Source organism: Pectinophora gossypiella, chromosome 10 (genome assembly GCF_024362695.1).
Source record: "Pectinophora gossypiella chromosome 10, ilPecGoss1.1, whole genome shotgun sequence".
Taxonomy (NCBI): Eukaryota; Metazoa; Arthropoda; class Insecta; order Lepidoptera; family Gelechiidae; genus Pectinophora; species Pectinophora gossypiella.
The window spans coordinates 8,531,688-8,557,856 of NC_065413.1; the positions used below are offsets into that span (position 1 = coordinate 8,531,688).

A 26,169-nucleotide genomic window follows, 5' to 3' on the forward strand; every position below is an offset into this window, starting at 1 on the left:
TGCTCACGATCCGGAGGTCCCGGGTTCGAATCCCGGTGGGGATATAGCACAAATATCACTTTGTGATCCCTTGTTTGTTAAGCCATTGGTTTCGGTCACTATTTGCTGATGTATGTGAGTAATCGTTACATGAGCTATGTCAGGGGCCTTTGGTGTCTCAATCATAACCCTGACACCAGGGTTGATGAGGCTGGTATTCCACTTCACAACCTATACGATAAGAAGAAGATCTTTGACGAAATGGTGAATGTCATCTGAGTCAAATCTAGAAAAAAAACCCGACTGCGAAAATGACCGACCAATTACAAGTAAAATAACTGCAGAAAGCTTAAGATTTCATTGATTTTAACGGGTTGCTTTTACAGAATCGCACAGTTGTTTAATCACAAATCGAAAAAAAGATCCAACTTCACATTAATTATGGGAATATAACATCTAACACAAAGCTCTCAGAAAGCTGGGTGAGGTGTAGTTACTTAGTTCGTCTTGCGATAGGGATATAGTCCGGATATTATGTTATATAATATTATGTTAGTATGTTATAACATCTGTCTTTACGATATATGTATATTTAAGGCCAAATTGATTGATTTACTTTTTGAAAGAAATGTAAATAGCCTGGTTTATGAGAAGTCCCCAAGAGTACTTAGTATGGGATAAAAAGCAATCTAAACTACTTTCTAGTGTAACCGACGCGTTTACGTCACTAATGCATGTGGATCTCGCGCATTAATCACCTCTAATCCAATTCCAAGCCGCTGTATGTGTCAGCGAATAGAGGACGACCATTTTTTTCCGTTTTACAACTTGTTTAAACTATTACGTAAAGCTCAATACATACAGAACCGGTAACGGGAGAGTTCCGGAGCTGGAAGCGGGAGTTTGCATTAAACCACACCGCGGCGGATTTCTACGTGAACGGGCCCCAAACAGCAATTCCTAAAACTTTAAAAATACCAATATTCCCGCTCCCGAAACGCTTCCGTTCCGGTGACTCTGTGTGTTGAGCCTAATAGCTATAAACAAGACGAAAACAGTAAAAGAGTCGAGACTTGGAAATGCATACGGTGAATTTAGCACAAACCGGCTTGAGTGGAACCGGTGTTTAGTAGGTTGCTAAAACACAAAAACGAGATTCTGTGTTTACAAAGGCGCGAAATTGTGATTGACGTAAAGTACTTAACTGTACATCTTAGAATTTCTAAACACTTTTGCTTGTAAAACGTGATCAATGGGTTGTTTTCTAGTGTACTTCTTTAGAATTGGTACAAAACTTGCAAGTCACGGACGAATAATCTAAGATAATGCGCTTGCCTGATGTCTTATGAAGAGATAAATCTGTTTCTGACTGATTTACTGGGCGGCTGATTGATTTGTGTCGTTATTGATGGTCTACCTGAGCTACATACATATTCATATGCATATTCATTCGGTTAAATAGTAAATGCCATCTAAGGCAAATTGTACAATCAATCCCAAAAAAATGTAGTTGCTGTAATCAAATTATACGTATATTAAAATGTGAAAATAACACGACACCTACCAAAAGAATTATTTATATCTGAACACGTTTATATTTATCTATATTATTTATGTAATGTAATAAAATATGAATCTTTGTTTAACAATAGCCAAATAAGAATTTCTGAAATTAAATTTTCCATAACATATCTCGCAACGTACCTATTCAAACTGTTTATAATTAATTTTGTCACACGATGTGTCCAAAGGTCTCTACAGTAAAGTCAACCTTTTGTTTTTAGTGCTGCTTTCGCCGAAGACAATGGCTAGTGACACCCACAGAGTTATATTATTCTAGCTCCTCGCAACATGACCCAAGCGAAAGTTACTTTTGTTTGCCAAATTTTCGTCTCGCTCCTCGGTAAATATTTACCGAGAGTCAAGCGTCATCCTGTTTATGCACAAACACGACAGCGACATCTATTACTTTCTAGATAATTTTCTTCAAATAAACTATTTTCTTTATTTATGACCGCCAATATAGATTGTAGTTTTATCTTCTTTAAAGCAACCTAGCAATTTTTACATCATTTCATTGAGTCACCTGACCTTTTGCTATAAAATTACGGGTTTAGAAATGTTCCCACCAAATAGTGATTTATGTACGTACTCAGTCATTGAACACCAACACCACCCAGTGTAAAAACCTACTCGATTGGATTACGATGTTACGAAACTACTGGTTCCAATATTCTGCACATAAAGAGTTGCACAATCTCAGAATCGGTTACAGAACTTACAGAAATGGCTCTTGTCAAAACTTTCGTGTGGGAGGAGGAACAATGGTGTTGTCGATCTGTAGAAATGGCAAGCATTGTGGACGGTAAAAGCCCATCGGCATCCCGCCGCACTTCACAAACATACAGTCCAATGAATAGCAACTATTGTTGGACCCATAATAATAGTACAGAATATTGGATTACTTACTCGAATGAATGATAGGCCATTTGTAGACAAAAAAGTTTATATGGATACAAAATCAAACTTCTTATTAATATCTCGTACTACAAGTACTCACTAATTATTATTTTAACCAACATAATAATAATAAATTGGTAATATGACCTAATATACTAGACAGAAAATCATACTTCTCATAATTATCTCCTAATTCAAATACTCACTAATTTACGTATTCGTTTAACCAACATAATAGTAACGAATTGGTAATATTCCCATCAGCCTAATAAAAGAAGATAAAAATATTTCTGAGAATACAATCAAGAACGGAATTTTCTCCTACTACCTTTCTCTTCATGTTGAATTTTCCATCTGTTTTCTACAAAGGCTCACAACAGCTGTAAAGTTTACAATCTACTCATTATCAAGTTTTTTTTTTCATTAATGCGTTCGACGCCCCCATACAATGCATGATCGATATAGGGACAGCGAGATACGCCCCTAACCCGTATGCAGCCCTTCTCTTTGCTGATGGGTTTTAAATTACTCCTTGATTGTAACAAGCGTCATTGATTGGGAGAACTGAATCAGTCTAATATGAGGCGCATGGCGCATCGATGATCTTTGTATTAGCATATTCAACAGCACGCTCAGCGTAAAATTGTGATGTCACTAATTATAATGATGTACAAAACAAATACAAACTCGCTTTTTGAAGGGCATAATATATTACATTTACAAGACAACCAGCTTCTCAAATCAAATTGAATCATGAATTATGAATTTGGGTACATAATTCTCAACACTGCACGCTGTACAATTCTAATAAGACTAACACAGAGAAAAGTACATTCACTTTTACTTCTTTGCTTGCAACGTTACGAGTAACTTTGTATTAAAGTTTCGCTAGTAAGTAAGTACTTACTCACTTAAATACAAGGTGCAGGCGACTTACATGTCGTTTTCTTGCAACGTACGTAACTTCAATAGAACAGCATTCTTAAGTCGCAACGTGAGCACGTCTTTTCATGGTTCATGCTCTGCTGCGGAACATTCAGTAGTTTTTCTTTCAACTCCAACCGCAGCATTCCCGTCCTTATTTCGAGAGTTTTAAATCTCAGAGTGGCGTCATTACGAGTGCTCTGTTGAAAGCGAGCTGAGCAGCTAGACAAAGGGAAACGTCCTTCAATACAGTACTTCCAGAGGACATACGCCGTGGTTTTCATTTCAGTCGTCCCACCGCGCTCCATGCTAATTACAGCTTTCCTCTCCTGTGCTATTTCAACCAATTCAAGTAAGGAATCCTTACCAAATTTTCAATTTAATTTGATTGCTAGGTAAGTTTGAATTTGTTCTGAAAGAGAAGATTTACGTCACCCAACTTTTAGTAAATTTAATTTCTTTGAAGTATTAAAAAGCTACTTTCATTTGAAATATTTTATGCATATTGAAGTTGACTGGCGCTCGTCCTTACGGCAGTGAATTTAAAGTCTTCAGTTTTATTAATAAAGAGATATTGTAGACAGGAATCACTTTATTATTTTACATTTTTGTCTTCCATGTCGGCAACTTCCTGTAATTCGTTTAAAGTATTAGAATCGTTAGATAGACAAAGACTACGTTCGATAACACTGGTATTCTTCAATTTGCTACCAATGAATGTTCCTATATCTATTAGGAAATCATTAGTCTCTCTCAAGCAATTAATTAAATTTGAAGCTTGTTTGAACCAGTAATAATAGGCGATCAGAGGTGAGTTCTAAGAAACTGATCACCTATTATTATTGGTTGTGCAATAGCTACATACAATCTATTGCATAACATAATCGGAAGCACTTCCTATAATCATTCTCAACGTAGTCACCAGATAAATATCACACTGACATTATCAATCTCACTTACGTTTAATATTTAACATGTTTGACATATCTATTATACCCATGTATAATTATGTCATGTTGTATAATCTCTCTTGACAGATTCGTTGTGTAAGAATAAGCTCATTGAATTATTAGCCAGGATTTGCATATTCCCGCGTCAAAACCACCTAACGCCTAAGATATTCTGAGTAAAATGTGAGAAGTTAGTTCTCTAATCTAATACTGTTGTTTCTCTTTTCAGGTAAGTTTCGTGCCACCGTCAATTTCAACTTTCGTCAATTTGTTACTGTCAGTCCGACCGATAAATATGTAAGTTACAATAGTGATAAATGCTTTCTCACTGTTCACTGTCATGTTAATACGTATTCGTATCATATTGTTAGAAATAGTAATTGATAATTCATTACGAGACCGCTGAAGCAATGATCGTGACGATCGGGTGTTGATAGAAATCGTGGTTGCCATCGCAATGCGCCGAGGCATGGTATCCGCATGCCTCATACCCATTACTGCGCATTAAAACTTTATAGTAATCAATGACGAAAATGGAAACGGGATATTACTTTTCAATTTATATAATCAATTACGGAAGTACCTAGTTGCGAAGATACTGCTGACAAATAGAACTACTATTATGTTTATTGAATGAGGAGAGTTTCAGGCTTCAATGGACGCATAAAATCGTTATTTATCTCTTCTCACTTCCAGTCTATAAATGTTAATCCGCTTTCTACGACTCCAATAAAATCTTTGCTTGATTTAAACGTAAGTATTTACTACAATCGCGGTTAGTTGTGGTAAAATGTGGGTGGATGGGACATCGGTTCCATCGCCCACGTGCTGTGAACCCATAATAACTGTATCGCCATCAAATATTTAGAGTGAAACCGTTTCAACTGGCAGAGCGTGCTGTTTCTATTGCGACAGCATCGTTCCCAATTATGATAAGTTTATTAGTGTGACAGGTCAAGTAGTTGCAATCACTGGTCTGTTGAACCTACTCTACCTCTATTTAGGTCAATTATTATCTGACTATAGACGGGAAATCACTGACACAATTTTCCTAATTGCTGTAGTGTCAATAGATACTTGGTTAATCTTGAACATGTTGATTATATTGTAATTAATAACACGTTTGTCGTATTGTTTTGAAATGAAAAAATCTGGAAATTATTTAAATTAAATAAACGTTTTGCAATAATCAAAAAGTTTTTAATAGGTTTTAAATACATCATTTTCACACAAAAGCAAGTTCGGTAACACTTTCAATTATTGAAGTATTTTCACTTTCACCGATCGAAATTCATACCAATTAATTATATTCGCATGCGAATAAATTAATATTAGTAAAAGGAGACTGTCCGGTTCTCCTACACGGAGTCTGCAAAATAGAGGTCCTACGACAGGCGGCCATTCCAAAAAACCTACGACAAAACCAGCTTTCTCTTATATGGACACCGGGGTATGTGGGATTCGAGACCGTCGCTTTTTTAACTTGTATGTTTGGTTTAAACTGTTTTCACTTAAGAAAACGGTCTATTTTTCAAATTTACAATGCCTACTCAAAGTATTCTCGCTTATTAGTGACAAATAAACACTTTCGTAATATAGCTAGGTTCAAATTTTAATTGAAAAAGTCTGATAACTTAACTTAAATAATGTTGCTAGCTTCGTTAGTATATAAAGATAGGACAATTATATTCCTCAACTTAAAAATAGAAAATAATGAATTTTGTTTCCTCCGTGCTTGTTCAGTAAAACAGGGCCTAAACAAACAGATCCCCGTTTTCGCTAAATTACTCTGGTATCGACAACGTACGTAATCGACGTAGGTACCGCCGCTAAACCCTCTGATTGAATTTCATTCGGATTTGTCAAAGCTCGTTATAGCTATTTTCGTCCAAATTAAAAACAGCGAGTACCATTCAATTTATTTCGGAATTGCCCGTTAGCATTCTCTGCATTTTTATTTACGTGGCTGATAAATGCCATACGTATTAATGTCAGTTTCATGATTAAAAATAATTAGGTAGTATTATGCTAATGCCCATGATGTATTTGCGTACTATACAAAAATAGACGCAGTGGACGAGGTACATAGTGATAATAATATGAAATTAAATCCTCTAGTGATGACTATAATATCCAGTGACATATTTTACCTACAACAGGTAAAGAGTTCTGCAGAATTCTTGAAATTATACTTAGTGTTATCCAGTAGGCGTCACTCGGGTCTCGTTACGAGATCAAGGCAGATCAGATCTAACCCGCCAACGTCTTATCTTACGTTCTGACTAGATTCCAATCACTAGCATATACTAATTGCTGTGAAACTCCTCGATCTCTACGACAAGATAAATAACAAGTTAAATTCCATCGAGACTTAAATTTAGGCCCAAACGCACATGGCTTGAAAATAAATCTGATTTTATGTGCATTTTATCACCAACGGACGCGATTTGTAGCCTGCACTTGCGACTTCGCGATTGACAGGCAATTCAAAAACCTGGTTTCTAGAGTAATGGTCTCAGTAGCATTGTTAGTTTTGAACGTTGTTAGAGCGTGAAGTGTGTCTTGGGACATGTCGATTTATATCATCAGTATTGTTAGATAGAAGAGAATCGATAATATACTAATGAACGTCACACAAAGGACGTCACAACACTAGTTGACGTGCTTTGACAGATCTAATTCTTCCCGCGCATGGAAGCTATTGTAAATGTTATATTTATTGAAATATAATCACTAATTGTACTGAAATAGTCGTTCTGTTTAATAGTAGGTACATTCCACTAGTCTACACCGGTCGAAATTATCCAATTTAACTTCTATTCAATATTCCCTTTTCTCACAATATGCCGTGAAATTCAATTGTGGTTGTTGTTCTGGCTTAGAGTAAATTAATGTTGACGTAACACTTTCTTGAAACGTGATAACACAAACTACTTGAAATACAATAAATAAAAAAAATATCTAAAATTTGATGTTGGAACAAATGTACGTAATAATTATTCAACAACAGTCAGAGAATCAGAGCGTGTAGGTAACACGAAAAGCGATGTTATATATCATCTTATAAGACGAATCTAGTTACTACTGAAAAGCGTTGGCAAAATCTTTAATAAATATGTTATCTAATTATTAGACTGTGACCCCCCGTTTCAACGATTTTCAACTGCGTATGAATTCCACGAACCCGCAGTATATTATCAACCTAGACTTTAATGCCACACTGAAATACCTATTTTAACGAGCTCATAATGCGAGAATGAAGCAAACATTTCATCTCAAGGTTGGCATAAGAATTTCCCAAATTAGGTACTTAGGAATTTACGACTTACGAACTTCTCAGTTCATGACAACAAAGTTTGTCACAATTTGAACCTTCACTTAAATATTAATGTGGTAGACATTACAGTGACGTTACACTTCATCAGTCTATTTATTTTTTTATATACTGTCTCCAGCTCCATTAGTATTCATTGCTGAACGTTTCCATTATGGTCTAGCTTTATTGCTATTACATATGAAGTCAGACGTTCTAAATAGCCGCACAATATCACTACTGTTTATCTCACAAGTTTCTCAAACAGCTTCCTCAGCGCATGTGGCAGTACTGCGCTGGTATAAGCACCCACTTGCCACAAACATGGTAATGACACCGGCGACCGCGTCGTTGAGATAAGACGCCCGGAGATAGCTGCTGCCTGCTGCTAGCCGGCTATTACCATATCTTCACCAGTTTAGTTCCACATTGCAACTTCTTACTACCCGTTCATAGATACATGTTACTCAGCTCAGCACCTTTTCTAAGTTATATCCCTCCAACAAAAGTCACATTTCAAAAACGAATTTTAAGCATGTGAAAACTATTTTCAACTGAAATATTCTGAAATCGTTAGCAAAATCAAAATGCTACCACATATTTTATTACGGAACCGGATTTTTTTTAATATTCTCTGCAGGAAGAAATTGAAAATCTATCTGAACTTCAAGCTTGGAAGAATCTTTAATGGCCTCAGAGCAACGGTCAAAGGTAAAATATTTGTGTAATATAGAAGAATTTATTTACCAGAACACTGAACACGTTTTGAAGCGTCGTTGTCAATGACTCGATACATGAGTTGATTGACTGATGTTAATTGATACGACGAGACGATACAGTCGCCGCTTTATTGGCTGAAGGTTGTCAATCAGAAACGTTTAACAAACAAGTTAAAGTAGCAGCGGCGTATCTTTGGATAAAATTCTCTTTGAAATGTTGTGCTAATAGCCTACTTAGGTATACGCTAGAAAGGAAAGTTAAAACCCATGGAAAATGCAATTGATCGTATTACAGTGAATGCGATCGACTAGGCCCATTGGCCTTTAGCGGTTCATCCATATGGAACGCGTCTCGTCTACAGAATCCATTGTCCACGCCGCTCGGATGCCGATCGAGCTATTTATACGCCCCAATCAACACTCCTATCGGGGACCCATTTCTATGACTAGACTATTAAGGAACATTGTGCAACCGTCTACAAAGAGAACAACTAATTCTAGAACTCATTAGTAGCACCATTGGTATCATAATGCTAACTTAAACCATTCTAGTTGACAACCTTATATGTATTCTAGTCGCCAAGAATCAATAGAGAAACGATTTCCGCAATGTACTGGGTAGTAAAACAAAGTTTTGGCCCGCACACACACACAGACATAACAAAATTGACTGCGAATTGTTACGAACTTCACCCGTTATTATGCAGACTCGATACAATACGCAGGAGGCGATAAAATCTTTCGTAATAAGTATGAATAAGGATATCCTCGACACCCAGGAAATGATTACTGAATTAAAATTTTGTGGAAGTTCTTAAAAGGCTGCATTTTTTTATTTAAGCAATATTTTTAAACAATTTATCTTCGATTACATTAAAATTCGAATGGTGTTTTCTACACCTCATGTTTTATACGCCGGTAAAAGTGCTAAGTGTCCCAAATTTGGCCTCACTAGCTATAATCAAGGCGACATTACGGTATTTGTTGTCCATGTCAAGTTGCACTTGTGGTCATTGACTCTGTTTTACCGTTGAGCCATCACTCGATGCCTAACCTGAGCCATTGTTTAGTCTCAGACAACATAGTACTTAAAAGATTTATATGGATTACGAAGCAATATGGAACAAGTTCATAACGCGACCCAACAAAGCAAGCAATGCAAATTTGCACATACGTACAAGTAGAGATCAAATCTACGATTGATTCCAACTTAATCATTGGTATCAAATAACTCATTGGTGGTTACATTGACGGTAGAACCATTTAATTCGCATAAACAACTCGAGCAATCTATCAGTCAATTGGGAACCCTTTTCACAGTGATTTGCAAACTATACATTGCCGGTGGGCGCTGTGGCAATGCTAAATATACTTTGGGGAGAGAGGCGAATCGCCAAGAAGGCGGGTGCGCATATTATCAGCCAATTTAAGCAGACCCGTTGTACTCCCTATTGACTGTGTATTTTGACTGCATAAACCGGGTATCGCGGGTGAAGGGAAGGGGACATGTCAGAGCTTCTTTTATAATTATTCAGTAGACCAGCGTACGCCTGGCGCCAGCAATCGCGAGTCAAGGACGACAACCGACGTCGCGGCGTTGCGTTGTATAGCATTGTTAACATGTTAGGTAGCTGGGGTGCTCCGAGTGAGTCAGATCTGGTTTTCAGAGACCAACATACATAGAAACTAGAGTCAACTCCTTGTTAAACCTATTGTCATTTGATATACTTGTCATGAAAACAGGTATACCTACTTATACCTGCTTGACGGCTCGACGTAATTATTGACATAAAGAATTAATGCTGCTAGTGCGCGCCGAAAATATTTATATTAATAATGGTCGATGAATCTGTTTATCGCAGCGTTTATGATTTATAACATCCCACTAATAACAGTGAGCGTCGCAAAATACCTTGCGGCGTATACTGTGCTAACTCGCAAGTTTCCTGCAGCAAATGATGGTTTTACCGTATTATAAATGTTAGTCCATCCGGCCAAGCACTGTGAACCAGTTTTAGCTGTAATAGATATGATGAGATGCAATTTGTAATGTAAATCAAAAGTCATTTACTTAACAGTTGATCTTCGACACTTATACGATATATGACTGTCAAATATACAGTTTAAACATAATAATTGTTTATATATACACACACCTAAGCTCATGACTATATCCCAATTGGGATAGTCAGAGATACATATTATCCATCGCAAGATTAACTAGATAACCCACACCACACCGAGCTTTCTCTTAATTGATTATTTTATGGTTAAAGTGTTGATTCCCGGACATCGCTTCTCTTCTGTCCAAACATAATCGGAATGTTTTTTGTATTTTTATTTTCCATCGCATCATAACATTCCATCAGGTGAGATGTCGCTTACCTAACCAAGAATCTATCCTTAAACAAAAGATCTGTTACATAAATTGACACTAATATTGTTGAAAAGGTACTAAGAATGAGCTTATGCTATAAATTACTGTTACAGTTGTTTTCCCCTTTTGATCTAAACCTAATTAAGGAATTAGGTACTGTTTTTAATTTAGTAAATTACAAAAATGTTTTTTTTTTTGTTGAACCTTAAATTCTAGTTCTGATTATTTAATGGACACGTATTACCCCAACAATTTAGCTACTTATAATAACAACCCTGACACATCGAACGGCCACATTTTCTTGGCACGAAAAATTCATAACAGATACTAAAATATATTTATAGAAGAACAGGCGTTATATTATGGATTGCATTGTCATTGTACTGTGTTTTCAGTATTGTTTTTGAAGATTCGGCTTTTGAAATAGTTTATGTAATAACCTGGATTAAAAGCGTCATAGTTTTTAAAATATCCTTTTACACACAAGATTATTAATATGTTTCAATTTCATTAATATTCAACATAAAGCGGAATTTAAAGTACTTAGTTTCATTTTAAGGCATTTTATTACCTCTGCATGATTTTTTTAGTGATTGACAATCACAAAGAAATGTGAAAATAATTCGTATACTTATACTGTTTTCTTTGGGCATTGTTTTTCTGCGGCTTAATGTGTTTACATTCATTACATTACAATGTGTTATTTAAATAAAGTAAATTAGTAATGAATGGGTGCGTTTTAAACAATAGATTGTGGATTGTCACTGCGTACACGCATTCGCAATGAAAGCGATCTGACGCCCTTTGTATTCTAACGAGGCGCGGCATGCATTAGCCCGTATAATTGATGCAATGTGGTGCATTCGATTTCCCTATAATGTACAAACACTTCGATCGAGGTTGATTTACAAGGTAAAATTACAGACCGCCGCTTTCGAGTTAGATGAAGGCGAGAAGATACAGAATATGTAATGAAAGTTCTAAAATTTCTTAACACCTTTAAGGAGATTGCGTCTATACCCGTGGTCCCGATGAAGTGTCAAACTAATATGAATGAAAGGACAGTGACCCGTGGTAAGTCCGTGAAAGTGTTAGTCATTTTTATCAAACCTGAATAAAGAAGAATACATTCAGCTGTATTGTTTTCAATTACTTATTACTTTTTAAAATGCTGTCTTCGTATGGACGATGTGAATTTCGACTTTTGCTCTTGACACTTGGGAACAATGGGTGTCTCATAACAATGAAAGTGTTTACCTAAAGAAAGTTCCTAATTTCTATTCAGCGACCAAGCTTAAGTATTTCGTTTCCCATTCGGTTTGTGTTAAGTATAATTTAAGAGGTTCTTAGAGGTCAAATGGGAGACAAGGTAAAGTCGACAGATTTTATTTTAAGTACTTACTTGCGAAGTAAAAATATTAAAAATAAGTCAAAGGCAACGTAAGATATTTTAGACAAACCGCGAGAGGCATAGCCTTTTAAGAAAAAAAACTCTTACAAGCTTTAACGACACTGTAACATCCGACCCTTTGTTTCAATTGTATTTCAAAAACAGAAACAATGTCTTCATAACTCATTGCCATGGTTGTAGGTTTGTTTATTAAAAGGGTAGGCGGCTGTTTGCAGCTGTCTGCGATTACTATCATTCATACTTACGAAACTCATAATCACTTTGCCAAAAGCTTACGTTGTATTGCATTATAATAGGCGATCCAGACACTTGATTTTGTCTCGAGCATTTTATTCGAGGCAATTTATTTTTCACTAATAATTGGTTCAGTACATCTAAGTACAGTGCTGGTTCATGTTACATATGTGTTAGCATTAGTTACGTTTTCGTTGAGAACGACGGTTGATTCAAGAGTATGTTCTAATGTTACATAACTAATAAAATCAGTCAAACACTTTTCGTCCAAGGAAGAGTTACGATTCAATGTGCAAGGTATTTTAAAAAAGGATGTCGCAGTTTGTCGGGCTTCTAAATTGCCCTCGTCAGCTCTTGATGTAAATGGCCCTGAGTTGGTACCTCAGGCCTGATTAGTCATCCGTAGTGTTGTCTATCGGCGAGCCATGCTGTGTCGATGCCCGCCCACCTCATCTTAAATATTCATATCAGCCTTTTTGCTCGTCATCAAACTACTTGAATTTCAAATGCCATCCAAGTGATACTTGATACAGATTATTTGTATTATTGATTGGGTCGTATGTTAGCAACTTATTTTTGGCGCTGTCACTGGAAACTGTCGTCGTAGTACAACGAGAAGGTTATTACAACAAGTTTCAATAATCACCCTATTTAATGAAACAACTTAATACTGATTGAATTTTACATTTGTCCAAAATAATGATTCATTTGCATGTATTTTGTCCAATGTGTGAACACACAAAGGCTGTTCTCAAGGTTGTTATACACCAGGGCGGTCGTTGTTCTTATTTCGTTAAAGGCTAAATTATGTCTACTTACGAAATCTAGTTTCTGAGTTTTATCGTCTCTTTAGGTATAATACGCGTAGGAGGCAGTATCCTGGTTTTATTAGAGCTATCAAAGAAACATGTAAGTAATCAATCCGGAGATGAAATTGATTACTTACAAAGTTGATCCTAACTTGTTCTACCAATCAATTAGCATCTTTGTATAAGAACTTGAAAACTAGCCTTACTTTCAAATTATGTATCTGATCTACCTATTTAAATTATTTCTCGGTGGTAGTGGCTGATTGTAAAATTAGAGAATTGGTCATGCTCTGAGCAAGAAGTGGGACTATTTATATTGTGTGTAAGTTTTCTTCCATTTTTGCCGAAGTGGCTCATGGTGGAATTATCTGGCGCCTTAGCCAGTCCTTTTATTGTAGTCGCAAACATTCAACACTTCGTTTTTCATGACTCACTTTACTGGTTAAAAATATCGCCGATACAGATATTTTAGGAATCAATCTTTATTACTTTGGATGGTGATAAAAAGCTCAGATGCGTTAAGGAAATAAATAAATTATTTTAAAATACTTACTCGTAAAAAAATTCAACGAGATAATTCCATTCGTCAAGGGTGGTCGAAACCGAAGCTTAACCTAACCGAAAGGTCTACTGTCAGGTGTCATTTAATCCTGAATGGAATCTAAAAGGTTTCGTCTGGGATTATACCAGAGAACCTCAATTCAATTTGATGAGAGGGGTTTTGATCCCACCAAAAATTTAACCTCAAATCGTATTAGGAGCAGAGGTTCAGTACTTCGATGGGATGTGTATATTTTAAGGGATAAATGTATTTACATCTAAATTTTAAGGTGGATCAGGTTTATGAACGTCACAGTTACTTTGGGATAGAAAAACAAACGCGAGGAGGAGATATATTTTGTTATAAATGCTAGCTAATTTACGTATTTTTTTACCCGAGATATATTTCCTGCAATGTCAAGTGAATGTCTGTACAAAATAGAAATCGTCGTGGCACTTGTAAACACGTCGAGTCTGCACATGTATATTCCTAACTACATGGTACGTGGTATTGTTTCTCGGAACATGTTCCTAGTTTGTCCCGCCAGCATTTCTTCGCTCGCGGTGTGGTCTGCTGCCTTATAAGGGAAGTCGCCTGCGGGGAGGTGAAAGGTTGCTTTACCATTTGTGCCCACGTAACCATACTCACGACAATGTTTGTTTGGGAGGACACGGGTACTTCACAATTATATGCATCTAATATAATGATCCGTTAAACCGCCTTCGAAGTCACATTACCAGCGACTTTGACAAGGGTCCCTATTCCTATTGATAAGTTAGCTTGAGTCACTATAAATCACATCACTGCCAACATAAATTTCACATTGTCCGCATAGTATACCACATATCTTTGTACGGCGTAAAATATGGATCTGGAACTCGTTATAAATTACAGTTCCGGATTTTACCCATGAACAAGGAACGGGTTTTTATCAATGCCTTACATATCACAAGGTGGAATGGATCTGGTGCAGGAATTGAGCTACCATCTTTCATTGAAATGTCACTTGACCCGGATATAAATTTTTCGGCAAATTAAAAGGCAATTGCTTATCTCATTTTATTAAATAGACATTAATGATTAAGCTTTGTGCACTAAGGTTTGTCTGCATTGCTAGATTCCAATACTAAGTCTAAAGAGCATTGCATCAAAGTTTTAATCACTTAATAAACGCAATAGTCTGTTTGCATCAGAACCGATACGATCCGATAGCCTCTACCATGAAACAGTCAATTGGCGAGTGAACGATGTCTGGCGAATTAATCCCTATCAAGGAAACGATCCGCTTGATGGACACCAGATATCGTGGTAGCGGTCGTCGACCTCCATCCGCCACTCATGGCCAATTGAGTCGACAGTCTCACGGGCAAATTTCATTGTTGACGCTTGCAAAAAAGTATTTGTAACTCCTGAATGGTCAGGATGAAAAACCTTATGCTTATTCAATTACGATTTTAATCAAATTGTGAATTTCCATTTCAACAAATGTAGCATTTTTTAGTTTTTGTTAAATTGACTGCTTCTAGGTATTGTCAAAGTTCCGCTAGAGCATTCAGTGGACCAGCCAAGATTAAATACTGGGACATCATAAGCCGCTTATGAATAAATGTAGAGAACGTCCGCCGTGTTATTAGTAGAAGCACGCTAAAGGATTAGCTTGCTCTATGATAGTGACTTAATTCTTTTTGAAAAACGACACTTCTAACAAAACAAAATAAAGAGAAAGATCACGATATAAATAGCTGCACAAAAACACGGTTAAACACACATTACTTACAACCGTTTTTATTTCGTGCTGGATTATCTAACAAAACGGGAACACGTGGTTCTACGTCGTTTTCCAGATATTTTTTCGCTTCTAGATATTTGTTGGCGTGTTGCCACTGATTGGGACGGGGCCCCATCAAAACAATGCCAAGATTCAGAATGCTTTCTCCGAACTCCTTTTAAAGTAGGATTTCTTTCAAAACGACATATCGACGAGTCCATTATCTAAACCAACGCCTCATTTAACCGAATATAATTAGATGAATTTTATAGATCTTGTAAAACATAACTAAGTAGGTAACTATTAAAGAAGTTATGGTTGTTCAAAAAAATTAAGAGTAAATTGTCATACGTACGTAGTAGGTATTTAGGAAGGTTGGTCTTCGGAATTTAATAAAATACAGAACAAGAAGGGACGGTAATTAATGGTTTAGGCTTTGCAATGAGGACCAGTGAAATTAATAAAACGCTGTGCCAATATCCTGCAGACGAATGGGCTCGTTGTCCTTGGCACTATTGGATGCAGTTGGCGTGCTAGTTACAGTGGTACTTACGCCACTGTATTGTTTTAGTTTATAGCTGTGAACCTCTATATTTAGACCCATTATTATGTTCTACACTATTTTTCTGGGACGTACCTTTTTTTACGTGACTTAATGTAGATTTGCCGCAGATGGCCTTAACTACTTGGCCGGACGAATGGGGAGCGCTAAAGGCTCTCACCCAGTCTGGGACGTACCAAGTACCTACACCGTGTTTGTGATAAAAAATGGATTAAAAAGTACCTATCTTGTCAATGTCTCTCAGCCTGCTAGATGCTTACTTCGTAGTGAAAGTTGTTTAATAGGTTACGTGTCTGCGTATCACTATTATAATAAAATACTGGATATATTTCACACTTGTCAAATCTTCAGGTTAGGTAAGCGGACCCCGTGAAAAACGGAATAATGCTAGGGAAATGATGATGATGACCGGACTTATTTCAGGCGACGGGTACTTACATCACATCATAAATGATTAAATTACTAATAAGTACCATCACTTTTGCAAATTATTAGGTATTGGATGTAGGATCTATGTCTGTTCCAATTTCGACACCCGAGTGTTCTTGTTTATTTGAAACTAAATGCTGACTAGAATCATTTCTATTATTGGACAGTCTTATCAAAAATTCCTTAGCAATGCGTCGCTAAGATGCCATCTCGGTCATAAATTAAAGCAATGAGATAATGCAGTATGTCCGCCCACTTCAGGCATCTCAAGCACATGTAACGTGTAGTTCTAGGTTCCTACTGGAACTCGAATAGTTCCAATCTTTTCAATCTATATAATAAAAGCGATAGGTCACTCACTCACTGACTGGCTCATTCGTTACGAAATCTCGGAAACTACAATTGCTAGTCTCAAATTTTGCATGGGGATTCCTTTTAGGACGTAGATGCTCACTAGACTGGATTTTGCGATATTCAAAGGGGTGGCAAAGTTTGTATGAAACGTCTATAATTTTAATAGTAGGGTTTCACGTGAACGCGAGTCGCGGGTAACAGCTAGTTCTATTATAAAAGTATTCACGTAATAATGTAGTACCCAAATACCACGTTCGTAGAGATATTCTTACGGGCGCGTGGCGCCATTCGCCGTCGACACCCACAAGACAACATTCTGGGGAGTCTCCAAGTATAAACTAACAGATGTTTTATTGTTTCGTTTTGTTAGAATATTGAATACAACACATTTAACCTGCTCCTTACACTAATAGGTATATAACGTTTAGAGTAAGAAATCATTAAACAACTGTAAATCAATTCAAATTTAATCGTCATACAATTTACTAATTCTCAAAAGTCAATGACATTAAATTAATGTTTCCTATTTCTAGAAGCCGTGAATCACGAACTGTATCACGACTGTGCTAAGTCAAACAATGTTATGACTTAACATCCTAAGCTTTAACTATACAGTGTAGTAACAAAAACAATTGGTCGGCCAACTCCCGCGCATGTATCACGGATGACTCAGTAGTGTCTGCGTCATTATTCTAACTGCCCCGATCATGCTCTCTTGGTATGTCAAAACACATTAAATTACCATTACAACGACAACGCAACAATTCCTATCACTTGTAATAAAATTTTATATCACACAAATTCCCGTTAATGTCATTGGATACTCGATAGTATTATTACTATTGAATATTGCAAACCTCACAACACGAGCTATGAAACTAGCCGTAGATGTTATTCACATTGGTCGTCAAATTCATTGGGATGTAAATATATGTACCTACTACATGAACACACTCAGAATCCTTATTAAATTATAGCTACAAGTTGTAAAGCACAAAAATATAGACTTAATGAAGACTAAAAAAAATAGACTTATTATAATAAATATCTCTTCTTCTTCTATCGTGTGGGTTGTGAAGTTACTTTTGAACCACATCAGTAAGTAGTAACTGGGACCAAGTGCTTAACGTGCCTTCCGAAGCACAGAATAATAATACTAATAACAGGTGATCTACCTATCGCTCTGACCCGTCGGATAGATAGGTACTTACCGACAATATATTCATCATAGACAAGACATTTTAAAACGTAGGAACATTCTACTTTTATTTCGTTCCTTACAGCATAAAGTCGACAACTAATAAATGCCAGTATTAGTAGTTTTCCTTAAAGTAGTCGTCTGGGAGCACTGGTTGCCGTAGAAGGCAGTGGTTTGGCGCCCACGCCGCCGCTCCGCCGTATAAACAACACAGTTTCAATACCTGCCCTCGACAACCTAGTGTGGCGCCACCGAGATATATTTATCTTGTCTATCTTTATTATGTATCTTATTAGGTAGACTAGAGACTTGTTGAGCAAAACCGATCTTAGATGAATCTAGTAGAAGCATATTTATGGAATTAGCACATATTAATTAAAATTCAGTTGATATCTAAAGTGAATAATAAACGCACAAATTATCAACTGAATGTTGCAATTGCATAAAATGTCCATAAAGTTTTTGGAGAACAATGACTTAGTTAAATATTATTTCTATTATTCTACTAATATTATTACTACTTACCTGGAAATATTTTCAACGTTTTTAAACTTAGCTCAGTAATATTCCTCCCTTTATTTAAATACCAGATCCGAGTAGAATTTAACACAAACAATTCTGTTTTTTCTATTATTATTTTTATTTTTGTGTGATAGTTTACTTTTTAATTTTAAAATTGTAATTTCTTTTAGTGTTTTTCATGTTACTTATAGTCTTATTTTTCTTTGTTTCTTTTTCTTTTACATTTAATGATTATTTTTGTTGTATTAGTTTGTATATTGTTTTCTCGTCCTACAGCGCATTGAGCCATACTGTAATGTTATATGTACCTTAATAAATAAATAAATACATTCTAGCCCACGCCCGGTGTACAGGCATAGACATAGACAGCTGAATAATAACAAACCTTGCTCCCACTGCCGCTGCCGTGTGAATGACTTAAAAAACGAGGTTAGAGTGGCGAAAAACATTATTAGCTCTTTGCCAATTCAATTGCCATGACAGTGTCAAAATGTATGCTGAAAAACAAATATAAGTAATACACTATATAATATGACGGTATGGAACATACTCGTATTTCCCCATGCTGTTCTACTACGGTTTAGAGGAGAATTTCATTATTATACTAAGTAATAGCCGGTTTTATTGCAAATTATGTTTTCTACCATTAAATATGCTGCATCATATTCTTGTTCAAATAGATAGATACGGATTCTAACGCCTCGATCATGGAAATTCTATTCTAGTTACTTATTATTAATATCGTATTTTGAATATCATATAGGAAAAAACTTTCTGTAGACATAGTTCACTCTATTTTCAAGCACTCAATTCAAGCAACATGCAAGTTGTAGAATAGACGCAGGTGTCGTGTGAACAAAGCAAATTACAATCGACCTACTGTAATACATCTTCTTGGTATTGTAGGTACTTCTATGTACTTATGCAAAAAAAATTATGCACTTAATCTACGACGATCAATACTAAACACTTAAGTAAATAAATAGGTTTATAAATATGCAAAAATATGGCAACGTGTATGATTCATTCTGTGTATCTGGAAAGATGAACTTAATTCTGCCATGGCTGTATTTAATCATTATCAATAGTTGTGCCTGTGACCCCAAGAATACTAACCCTATCTCCAAGATTCCGTACTTAGGCATTATTTACTATTTAATATATCTATTCTCATTTATTACAAAACGATTTGTAATCTAAAATGTATTAAAAATAACATCACTAGATCGACTATATCCTTTCTTGGATATATGTACTTAACATAGAAACGATTTCACTTACAAATCTGACTCTGTCATGTACCTTTTTCAGGTCGTCACTAGCCAATCTAACTTTTACACATTTATTTATTATTTAGAAGATACAAGAACAGACAATAGAACCAAACAATACCTCCGAAATACATACACCATATTATTATAGTTTTGTCAATAGACGGTTATATTGCTGATGCACAGGCTAATAAATGCGGTGTGTACATTCCAGGGCCACCGCCGCGGCTGGGGCTGAAGGCTCCAAGCCCCGCAGTAGACGAGGACTGCAACAGCAACACCAGCCTCGCCGGCAGCCAGCACTCCGCGCACGATGACCTCGACGCGCACTGCGACAACTCCGGGTACCTCTGGTTCCTCGACTACAAGTTAGTATACAATATGACACCTATGCTTTCGAAGAAGTGCATGAAAATCAGTTGTAATACGCGGGTTTCATTGGACCAATAGACGCAGCATAAGTAACGTCATTCGTCAATTCTATTGGTCGAAGCTTCCTTTATTTGTCACATCATCTACCATAATATAATGTGCAGATCTCAGCAGCATTCTCATTGCTCAGCGGCTACCCCGGTAATCAAAATGATAAAATTGGTTTAGTGCCATTCCAATTAGATAAAAATGATTTCTATCATAAATTAGCAGTAGAGTATACCACCTCTCCCGATTTCATTTTCTCAAAAGATGAAATCAGTGCCACCACAAGAATTTTACCTTATAACTAAACATCAGTATACCTTTTAACAAATCATGCACCATCCCATCCACCAGAAAAGTAGGTTCAAGGAAAAATAATCATATACCATTCTCAATAACAACCAAACTTATACAGCAAACAAACAACAGTTCGTACGCATACCTTGTAGACAAAATTAGAATTAACCTTTCCAAATCTGTCACCGTTTGAAGAGGTGTCACCTGTTAAAACCGTCGCCTTATCCAAATGATCGACAGGAACATTCACCAAAATCAGATACCTTAAAAAGAAACGTGTTCTTTGAAATGAGGTCGCCAGAATCTGTCAATAGCTAACAAGCTGGAAATGACACCGAGTGATAAATGGTAACGACGGCCGTCAACCGTGTCTTGTGAAAATATTCACGTCGTCACTCCCTTTACAGATTGGTTTTCCAGACGTTACGTCATGTTTGAATAATAGCTTTATGCATCTGTAGATATTTTCTGTTCAGTAGTGATCTCATCGCTATTGATATATTATATCTGATTATTAGTGTTTTTTTTTTTTGGAAAATGATCCGTCATATTCATCTAATACTATCTGACTAATTTTATTATTATCTGAAGGCTTTGGACCTATAATCTATGTTCTATATTTCATTCACTCTATTCAATAGCATTAGCGCTAAATAAGTGCTTGATGCTGAGTTATGGAAACTGCAAAACAATCAATTATTTTAAAAACATGTTCTTAACACAGCTTTTTGTATATTCCAGCCCGATCTTCCGAGACGGCTCCTGCCACCACCAGTCAGTCCTGTCTTCGGTGTCGGCCTCGTACAAGGGTATAAGCGAACTGGCGTCCCGCTTCGAGTTCACGTCCCGCTACAACGACCTGGCGCGGGACCTGGACGCCAACCTTGCCGAGGCCGACATGGAGAGCTTCAAGACCGAGGACATCCACGCACTGCTCATGACTGCCAATATGCCGCACGACACTATCATTGATGACAGAACGCACGATGTAAGTCGCCATGATATGGAAAACGTCAATATTCAAGCGATATTCTTGTTAAAAGAAAGTTAAATAAAGAAAAAGAAGGTACCTATGAAGGTTCCAATCATTCAACTTACAGCGCCATAGATACTTTTACTGATTATGACTTGATTTATACTATTAGTCGAAAATATTCAGACTCTTAAATGAATTGTAATCATTGCATCTTTTGCTTAAACGCAAACACTATTATTTACTATTTATGCAAATACGTACGTACGTGTACTGATTAATAAACGAATTAAACAATTACGTAACACCGATGTAATTAAAGGTGCAAATAAATTTCCGGTAAAAACTAAAGTATTATTGAAAAGAACGAACGAAACACAAACTCAATTCATAAAATAAGGTTACAGAACCGTGAAATCTGAATGGGATAGTCGTGTGCATGAAATAATTATAAAATGTCCGATTGTGGAACATGAATTCTTTAAAATTGGTATTGTTACTAGATCTGTGAAAAAATATCGAAAATCCTAGTATGAACGCTAGTATGAGCTTTACAGGAAAAACCTAGTAAATTATCTGTAAATGTTAATGTTATTATGAACAACAGCCATACAAATAAAAACTATCAACCCTAAGTAGATCAAATCTAAAATTCAGAATGAAATCATGTCTGTGTTTGGCAAGGTTATTTCTCTCTGTGTTTGGTCGACACTAGATACGGCTAATGCACAATCCACTGGCCGTGAAGATTACGTATTTAATTAAAAATATCTTGTTTCTGGTCCAAAAAACCCGCTTGTAATTTTATATCACAGGTAACTGATACCGGTACTTAAACACAAAATTTTAGATATGTACTTATAGGAACAAAAAACATAAAAAAATATTTAATTTATATTTAACTTAAGTCGTTTCATGGCTTAATAAAACAATTTATTTACTCGGAACAAAGACCATTGCAGAATCCTTCAATTCAAGGATTTCGGAAAAAAGACAAATTATGCAAAAGACACACAAAGGTACGAGTAATCTCACCAGACACGACATAAAAAGTAAAGTTTATTGAGAAACCTTCATACATAAACGAAATAATACATTTAACCCCTGCGTGTCGCAATGCAATGAAACTGCAATAAAGATTTTTGCTGAGTAAGAGTAGGTACTTAAATGATGACGAGATAATTATCATAATTTATTTATGTTTATTGCAGTTCGTATCTCCATATGAATATTTCATTCTTCAATATTTTTTCCATTACAAACTAATTTAAATCTATTCATAGTAGGTATGTTCCTATGGAAAAAAATATAATGTAAAGGTGCACTAAAAGTACCTACTTGTGCTACTACGTGTATCAACAACAAAAGCAAACCAAAAAAGAAAGTGTGGGATACATACCATGATAATTAGCACTTAAAAGAGAATATTTACTTTATATTATTACAGTGAAGTCGACTCATTCGTACCTCTCGTACTTATGATGGTGTCTGACTACAGATGATATTCGACCTTATGCATTCAGCCATTCGCCATTTAATTCGCAATATCTTGCGACGTGAGAATTCGGTCGTGAGGTCGGTCCTTTGGTTACGGTTTTAACAAATCCTCTACAATGATCATTGAATACTTAACGGTGTTGGAAACTAACAATTCTTTATTTTATATTTATATGTATGTGTACTTTGTATTTTTTATTATATTTTTGTTTTTTGTTTTCAGTTGTATTCCAAAATTGGTGATTGAGAACATATTTTGCAAACCTATTTTCAAATTATATGATTCAACACTTTTAATATAAAAACCTTTGCTATTTTCTATTATGTAATGAAAATTGTTTTGCAAAATTTGTCCTTTTCAAGACTTATCCTACTGGGTTACGTGTCATGACCTGATATGGTGTATTACAGAGTAATCCCCGGGGAGAGATGTTCGCGAGCATTTCGAGTTCGCTCATGGAAAAGTTTCGCTTCGACAGCTCATTCAGTGCCGACAGTAGCTTTCAGGTTCGCCACGCATTGCTGTTCAATGTCAGTCACGTCTCCATCACTATTTTCATCTTTATCATCGAAATTAGCATCCAAATCGTGTAGCGCTTAATACAATTCATGCAATCTTAATATCATACCCATAGCAATATGTTTTCTAAAGCACTTTTTGTGTCTTCATTTAGACGTTTTTTAGATATTACGTGTACATGTTCTTGTCTCATATTTTTTTCTACGTCTTTGTAGGTTCTATTATATCAATCTATGAGCATTTCATATACGATCTAGAGATACCAGCGCCCTCTAGTTTATAACAAAGTAAAGTAAGTAGCTTTACCTAGTAGGCGCAATAGATGTCGCTAGTGACTAAGTTCTCTTAATACTAAAAAATATTATTCTTAGATCTCTTTTACTGTTGATGTTATAAGGCTTAGCCCAACCAACGCGAAGCTCCATTTTTGAATGTTAGTTTCACACTATCTTAAGGTATCCAAATATCATACTAATATGCAGCTTAATATCATCGCGTTTTGAGTTTTAGGTGTTTTTTGAGTAAATTGTGATCATCCAAAGATTTTGTAATGGAGAATTTTATATGGTACAATTTACACTAAAAAAGTAATGTTGTTTGCTCTTAAAATTTCAAACATTTTCATATACTTACAATTTCTAGGGAGAAAACTAAAGTTCAGGGGACATTAATTGCTTTGGAGGCTCAATTAGAGCATTACGAAAATAATTAAAGCCGTCACGCTTCTTCAATTAACCGTTGCGTCCCGGGAGACGCACACAATGACATGCGACTCACTTGGCTAGAAAGTCCAAGCTCTTGGCTAGCATTCACAACTAGTCTTCCTGGTCAAAGTACATTGGTCTCACGGGATGTAGTAAAGATATAATAAGACCGTCCATGTGTGCGCCGCGTCCGTATAGAGCTGCATGTTCAAATAGTATCAATATTAGTTTAATTGATACTCTTCCAAATTCAAAAATAAACATGCAATTGTTTGCATTTATTCGATATGCAGTTGTTTATAGAAAATAATTGAAATATATCGGAAGATGATGTCAGTTGAATGTAGTTTATTTATAAGATCTCAGATTTCATTACACATGATTCTACATATAGGAGGAATTCTATAAGACTTTTGACATTCAATAAATTTTTATTATAGTAAAAAATATTCAGTAATGAATACGATTTATAAGAGCAGAGGCCGGTGTTGCTCCGTTATTTTCAGCCCTATTCCTCAGTGAATTGCGTCAATCATTTGCGCTCGTTATTCCCCCTAGTCATACAGTCGCACAATCTTCCCGCCTTGGCCGGGTGTGTATGTGTGAGTGAGCTATATTTAATTGTCCGTATGTGTGGTCGATCCCAACACATACTGCTGCCATGTGTGCGTATTACCAATGAAGTCTATCCTGTGTGCCAGTGGCTCTTAAACTGTGAATTGGAAATTTTATTACGCGAAAACTTGCTGAAATGTGACATGAATGTGACTTTCAGATATAAAATATCTACGATTACACCTGATCGATTCAAATTGAACAATTTATGCATACGCAACGAATGCTCGTAAACGCTATCAGAGTAGTCATTATACCTAAGATGAATTGCACCTACACCTAGAAGAACCTTACAGAAGAATATCAAGTCGGTAAAAAAAAAAAACAAATAGTTCCAGTTCTCTATTTGTGCTAGTACCTTATTAATACGCCCTATATAAAGCCACAACCATTTCACACTTTAAAAAGGCTATCAACTAAAGTAATTGCAACAGAAAAGCACACACCAACCTTGAAAATTGCCAAACACCCAGCTAATGACTCCCTAAACATGCTAATTACTTGCGCACTCGCCCTTAGATTTCAACGCTCCAGTTGCACTTTGTTAACAGTCGTGTTCTTAACAGTGAAGTGATAAGACGCTCCTGATTTTTAAATTGTTTTTTTTTTTGTACGTAAACCGGCCGGTCAGTATCTAGTTCGAAATTCAGTTGAGTGATCGAATTTGTACGTAAAGTTTAAGAACCACATGCGGTGTCTAATATTAAAATTAATATCCCCGCTGCCCCAGTCGTGCCCTGGGCTTGCGGGAGTGAGTACTCTCTAGCTATGACGTCGACAAGACAAATTTCTAAGAGTTTTCCGGTGTCCAAGGACCTTCTTGATAACTGTGTGTGCGTAAGATAAGCTTTAAGGACCCAATGGACTTCGTAAAGTGATATCAATATTTATAAAGACTGACAATTTATTATAGTTAGTTATGTTACCAATATAGTGTATGTGTCTGGTCACGTTTTAAGAACTGTGAGCTTTAAACTGTTTAGTTTTAAAAATGGGTGTGACTGCTGAGTACGATTGGGATTCTTACAATGGATACTATTCAGTGAGTTAACTTGATCTCATCTCAGAGATTCGGCTTGTACATTAGAATTGTTTTCCTGTTTCATCAACATGTTTCATTTATGTACACCTTCTCGCAATGGTACCCTTTTGCCTTCATTGTTTATATCCTTTAGATCCTCAAAAAATATTGTAAAGGCTGTAGATTCAATGTGTTTTACTTTGTTGGGATAGGACTCTGCAATTACACTAATCGCTCTATTAGCTAAATCATGTTTACCATATTAATTACTCTAATGGCTTTCTTCTTTCTTCTATTGTAACTA

The 26,169-nt window shown here is 36.1% G+C and overlaps 1 protein-coding gene across 8 annotated transcripts in view; it reads left to right on the top strand.

The window, feature by feature from the left end:
- Positions 1-26,169, top strand: part of LOC126370456 (uncharacterized) — a 67,126-nt gene that overhangs the window by 26,346 nt on the left and 14,611 nt on the right. For 6 of the 8 annotated variants that reach the window (XM_050015311.1, XM_050015314.1, XM_050015309.1 and 3 more), the window contains 3 exons: positions 20,036-20,189; positions 21,277-21,523; positions 23,417-23,512. In XM_050015311.1, the coding sequence (XP_049871268.1) occupies positions 20,036-20,189; positions 21,277-21,523; positions 23,417-23,512 (497 nt within the window). Of the gene's footprint in view, positions 1-20,035; positions 20,190-21,276; positions 21,524-23,416; positions 23,513-25,564; positions 25,887-26,169 lie in introns of those variants that run through there. The other 2 variants (XM_050015313.1, XM_050015315.1) reach the window with 2 other exon arrangements.